Consider the following 6521-nt stretch of genomic DNA (forward strand, 5'->3'; position numbering starts at 1 on the left):
GAAAATCAAAGCTTGTTATTATAACAAACTTGTGATCGGTTACGATTACCTAAAATATTTACGTTTATTATTTAATAGTTAATATCACTCACTTTCTTAGATTTTCATCCTCTAATTTTCACTTTTACACAGCCAAGTCATTTACCCAACACTTTTTTTTTTCTTTTATAAACAATGAGAAAAAATACTAGCTAATAAAGTAAGAAAATAAAATTCCTATATATATAAAAAGTAAATATTGGCTCTAGTAATATATTTTATGTTTATTTTTACATATTTACCCTTATTCAAATCTGTCATACATTAAATATTCATTAATAATACTAAAAAAATAAATATTTATATATATATATATATATATATATATATATATATAAAATATTCTCTTTTATATATATATATATGTGTGTGTGTGTGTGTGTGATCAGAAGGAGTAATAAATAAAACTCATCTCAAATTCTATTAAGATTCAAACACTTAAAGTTGGTACTACTATTAGTTAGGCCGACAAGACAATCAATGTTAGAGTTTGCTTCTATGTAGATATGATGATGGATTGAACAATTTCAATTAGAGGAGAAAATCATCTATATTAAGAAAATAATTAAGATGAATAACAAAGTAATTTGCATCTTCACCCTATCTATGATTCACAAAGAATCAAACCTCACTATAATAGAAGAGATCAACTTATAGTTTGCTAAGACCGAATCAACGATACACGAGAATCCATCAGTGAAGTTAGCATTTACATTACAAATAAAGTCATCGCAAATCAAGCTACTGAAAGAAATATAAGGAGGTTCATTGACATTATTCTTAAAATAATTATTAGTATGAGATTTTCATTTTACAAGAATTTCAGTTTGACTGTCACTCGTATGAACAAAAGAGTGCTACGGAAGATGAGTGTATGTATGATAAGTTAATTATTTAAAATAATAATAAATTATTTGGGGAAATTTTTTTTCCTCTAAGGTGGACTAATTTAAATCAAACCAAAACGTATAATTATAATACCAAAAAATGTTGGTTAGTACTAATGGACTTCGTTATCCACGTGATGAACATCAAAATAAATTGAAACAAACTTCAAATACCGTTGCTATAAAAGGAGCTCATGTGAGGATTATTGAATATATCATAATCACAAAATGCATGTACAATATATTTCAAAACTTGAGAACATTTAAGACAAATATTAGATTACTCTCAGAAAAAACTAAGTTGATGCCTCTCTCCGTCAATCACTGAATGAAGGGGATAAAAATTTGACAAAATAATTTTGATTCTTTCGGTACATTGCCAATTTCGTATGAATTTTAACCCAAAAAAAATTAGCATTACTTTTATTGTAGGAACTCTCATGATTATGTAAGCAGACATAATGGTGAATAAGCCATCAATTAATACTTTCAAATAAGAAAATTGTCTTGACCGGTGGAAGGAGACTTGATACATGCCACTTTTATCACAAATATAAGAAGAAACGTGTTAGTTGAGAACCTACCATTTATGATAACTTGAAGAGTTTGCATAAAAATCAACAGTAAAATTTCACCCATTAATTGAAATAGATGTTGTAAGTTCATTCAACATGCCAAACCCAGTGAACTATTCACTTGCCAAAATCGAAAAAAACGAAAATTCTTAAGAGAATTATATATTTGAAAACGACTAGATATAATACTAATATTTATCGGTTTATTGTTATCACATAATACTGATATTTATCAGTTTATTGTTATCACCTATTATTGGTTCATATTGCAAGACATATTATGACATCTTTAATCTTCAAATGGTCGTTTAAATTTAACTAATGTGTATGGAGAAGATCTAGTTGCAACAAAAGATCTTATTTTTAACGTCTAACAAATCAGTTGACAAATATTTATTTAAATGAGATGCATCATACTAAATGTGGTTACCAAAAATAATTTCTTACAATAATCAAGATATATTTTTATTATATTTTCATTTGAAAAAAATCTTTTCGTTATATTCTATAGGAGATTGTATTTTGGGGATGGAGTAAATAATTTCTTACAAGGAGGTCTGAAGTAACATTTATTTTTCTCCTATAGCAAGTTGGATTATGAAAATGCTGACTATGTATGTTTTTTTTAACAATTAAATAAATATTAAATTAATAAAAAAGGAGGAAATTATTAATAAAATAAATTAAAATTATTAATCTATTTATAATAGACTGTAAAATAAATTTATTTAATCGTATTAATTTTAATGTTTTTTTTTCAATTTAATATTTATTCATTTGTTAAAAATAAAAAAAGTAAGCCAAACATATAGTGATTTGCTATATGAGAATACATCCCCATTATGTGATTTGTTATATGAGGATACATTCCCGGCTTATCACATCATATAAGTATAAAAAGTAGAATATCTATAATGATTTAGAAAAAGAGAGAAGATATAATAGAAAAATATCCATATAATAAACAACAATTAAATTTTTTAATAAGAGGAAGACAGTTATTTTAATAGCATTAGTTTTCTCTCATTTATTTATTTTATATAAAAAGTTTTGAGTAATAAAATGATACCTAAATATTTGTCTCCTTTTCCTTTTGGAATCGAAACTCCACCATGTATAGACATTAAAAGCTTTAGAATTTCTTATTTAATTTCAATAAATCATACATATTTATATGTATTTTCTTATAACATCTAAAAATGTCACTAATATATTGTATTTTTAAATTTTATCTTAATTAGTAGATGTCGATATTATTAAGTTAAATATTTATTTTATATTTAAATCTAAAATATTACAATTGTATAAATTAATTACGATGATATTTATCATATATTTTATGATAAAAAAAACTACTAAAATATAATTGATTGAAATAATAAGAGTTTTTCACATTTTAAATAAATAGTTAAAAGTTCAAACTCCAACTCTCTTATATGAGCATAATATGTAGTTAACACATAAAACTCGCATTGAATCATATATAATTAATATTATAATTTAATTTTTGTAAACAAATAAAATATAATATAAAATATTGTCTAAAAAACCAGTTGTGTTATTTATATATATATGACTTCCAATTCTGTATATCGATATTGTATGCCATTAAATATATACATGAATTTTAAAGTGAGACAACAATATCATATAAAAGAGAGAAAAAGCAATTTAAAATGAAAATGATATAAAGATACGAGACGTTGTATGTCTAAATTTGCGCGTTGAATTTTATCCATATTTTTTGTCAAAATTTTATATCCATACAATTTTCTTTTGTTGACAAATCAATTATGTTTTTGACAAATATTGTTGACAATTGTTTAACAAGCTGTTGACAAATTTGGCACTAAGTTTTAATAACATTTAATTTAATGAGAAAAAAGTATGGAAATTATCGGGAATAACACGGCTCTATACCAGATTACCAGTACACAACGAACACCTCTATCTTATGGAGGAGAATATCACATCGATAAGTAACATGCAAATTTTAGTGGCTCACATTCACAAACTCCGATAATGGCCACTCATCTTCTAAAGCTTTCTCTCTCATCGCCACCTAACCTCTCTTTCAACTACACACTCAATCTCAATCATGATCACCGCTTCATTTCTCTGCTGCCAACATTACGACGTCGCAGCCGCCGGAATATTTTCCGGCCACCTTTCTCCGTTTCGAACTCCTTCGGCACTGAGATTCTCTCACCAGAATCAGCTCTTCTTCAAGACAGAGCACAGAGCAAAGACTCGCCGGTTCTATTCGATGTCACCGGAATGATGTGCGGTGGATGCGTCTCCCGAGTCAAAACCATTCTATCAGCCGACGACCGTGTTGACTCAGTCGTGGTCAACATGTTGTCTGAAACCGCCGCCGTTAAGCTTAAACGGCTCGAGGACGAACCGGCGAGCGTTGCGGAGAGCCTTGCTCGGAGATTGAGCGAGTGTGGGTTTCCGACGAAGAGGAGGGAGTCAGGTTTAGGAGTGGCGGAAAATGTAAGGAAGTGGAAGGAGTTGGTGAAGAAGAAGGAGGAACTTCTCGCTAAGAGTCGTAACCGCGTCGCTTTCGCTTGGACTTTGGTTGCGTTGTGCTGTGGATCGCACGCTTCGCATATTTTTCATTCTTTCGGGATTCACATTGCTCATGGTAATGTTTAAATCAAATATGTGATGTTAGTCATTCAGCTGCAAATTTATTTACTTGAAACGCAAATTAACATAGCGACGAGCGAAATTTGTAAGTAAATTTCAAAGACTCAAACATAACTTGTTTTTCTTTTTTGTAGGACCGTTTTGGGAATTTCTTCATAATTCATACGTGAAAGGTGGTTTAGCTTTGGGCTCTCTATTAGGACCAGGAAGAGGTTAGTTTTTCTCTTTCTTTCTCTCCCTTGTTTACAATACATCTTTTGCACATCTATGTCTTTAAGTATTTATCAAAGGGCCTTTTTCTTTTCAGTTAGGAGTTTGTTATGTACTTTCTTATTGTAGTAGATTTTAATAGACAAAAGTAGCACTGCTATTTTTTTATTATGAATGCGTCTATAAATTTGAAATACATTCCTTTATAATTTGAAGTTAATCATAGTGTTACTATTTTCTAACTCTACTAGACTCGCAAAAATGTTGCAGAGTTACTCTTTGATGGCCTAAATGCTTTTAAGAAAGGGTCCCCAAATATGAACTCTCTTGTGGGGTTTGGTTCAGTAGCTGCATTCATCATCAGCTCGGTGAGATTCTCTCTTGGATTTGAGTGTTGTATTAAGTTACAACTTACTAGACAGATAAATTTCTGTTTTTTCGTTTTATGTGTTGTTAATTCAAACTTCGTCTCTGCTATAGATCTCACTACTGAACCCCGAGCTAGCATGGGATGCATCCTTCTTTGATGAACCGGTGACTTTCTTTACTTTCAAATGTCTCAATATTTTCCATTTGAGAATTTGCCTTTTTAAGCCAAGCAAGAGCAAACTACCCAACTTGGCTAGGGATTTTGTTTGTTTAGATATAATAACCTCTCACCTTCACCTTCACCTTCACCTTCACCGTCTGTATTTCCATTTCTATAACATTTATGTTGATGATAAGCTCCTCATATAAGGAATTTGGCTTTTAGCATGCAGGTCATGCTTCTTGGTTTCGTGCTTCTAGGACGTTCTCTGGAGGAAAAGGCAAGGATTCAGGCATCTAGTGATATGAATGAACTTCTTGTAAGTTGCAATGTGGTTCATCTCTTTTGTTTGATAATATTCCATGAAAATAGGTAGTCAAGAAAATGGTTGCCTCTTTGGAATTCCTAGTCCTCGTTGGAACATTTTTTAAATCTTCTTCCATCTTTCGGCATCCTTATTTTAATTGAAAATCATGATTGATCTCTTTTCCTAAATGCAAAACTTCTTTTATTTGTGATCTCTGCTAAATTGTGTTTCTTAAAAAGAAATTACCCCGGTGGACTTTATACCTGGTAATTTGTGATCTGGAACCAATTTTAGGTTTAGAAGAACAAATAGTTACACATTTTGTAGGGCTCTGTTTGATAGTACATCATTAGCTTGGTTAATGAGATTTCAGTGTTTGGAATCCTAACTGCTCCAACATTGTTGGGATAGACTGTTGATCAAAGAATATGTTCCTTTTTTTATGATTATATGACCGTTGGAAGTCGCAGCATAAATAAGAGACTGTAATGGTGTTCCATTTAAAAATCCAGTCTTATTTCAACTTTCATTTTCTGGTAAATTATTAATTCTTAGAAAAACTAGTAATCCAAAAACTGAAACATTGGTTATAGGAAAAAGTGGCTTATATAAGCATTAAGCATCATATTATAGTTTTAATGTAAAGAGTGGCAATGTTTTGTTTCAGAGGCATGTTTTAAAAGCTGGTTTAATTATTTGTTCTTACATGAATTTACTGGGGTCAACGTTTTTCCAGTCATTAATATCAACTCAGTCAAGACTTGTCATAACTTCATCAGAAGGTACCCCATCTACTGACAGTGTGATTTGCTCTGACACAATTTGTGTGGAAGTCCCAACTGATGATATTCGAGTGGGCGACTCGGTGTTGGTGTTGCCTGGAGAAACTATTCCTATAGATGTAAGCCTTTCAAATTGTCAGCGAAACTCTGTTTATGTTAATTGATTTATAGCTATATATGTTGTTTAAACTTTAAAGGCATCTGAAGTGCCTAATTTGACTGTGCATATTAAGTTCATGGTCCCTACTAGGATAGGACCGACTGCTGAATTAGTCGGCCCAACCTGCAAAGTGGCCTATATAATATCACCATTTGCTTAGAAAACAGTAATGCAACCTCTACACTTTCAACATGAGGCCGCCCTTTATGATTTAAGATGGAATATATGATTAAACTTGTTGGTTCATATGGCATTGCTTGCTTACGTTAGAAACTTCCGGGCAGGGAAGAGTCATTGCAGGAAGAAGCGTTGTGGATGAATCCATGCTTACAGGAGAATCACTTCCTGTATTTAAGGAGGAAGGCCTCACAGTTTCAGCA

At 30.9% G+C, this 6521-nt stretch overlaps 1 protein-coding gene across 1 annotated transcript in view; it reads left to right on the forward strand.

Annotated features, from left to right (window-relative positions):
• The first annotated feature begins 3343 nt into the window (after nt 1-3343).
• LOC101500347 (copper-transporting ATPase PAA2, chloroplastic) overlaps nt 3344-6521 on the forward strand; it is a 13058-nt gene continuing 9880 nt past the window's right edge. Inside the window, exons 1-7 of the mRNA XM_073368489.1 lie at nt 3344-4148; nt 4288-4365; nt 4634-4731; nt 4844-4897; nt 5125-5211; nt 5936-6100; nt 6426-6521. Coding sequence (XP_073224590.1) covers nt 3524-4148; nt 4288-4365; nt 4634-4731; nt 4844-4897; nt 5125-5211; nt 5936-6100; nt 6426-6521 — 1203 coding nt within the window. The 5' untranslated portion in view covers nt 3344-3523. The remainder of the gene's footprint in view (nt 4149-4287; nt 4366-4633; nt 4732-4843; nt 4898-5124; nt 5212-5935; nt 6101-6425) is intronic.

The sequence above is a fragment of the Cicer arietinum genome, chromosome 5, assembly GCF_000331145.2.
Source record: "Cicer arietinum cultivar CDC Frontier isolate Library 1 chromosome 5, Cicar.CDCFrontier_v2.0, whole genome shotgun sequence".
NCBI classification, from domain to species: domain Eukaryota; kingdom Viridiplantae; phylum Streptophyta; class Magnoliopsida; order Fabales; family Fabaceae; genus Cicer; species Cicer arietinum.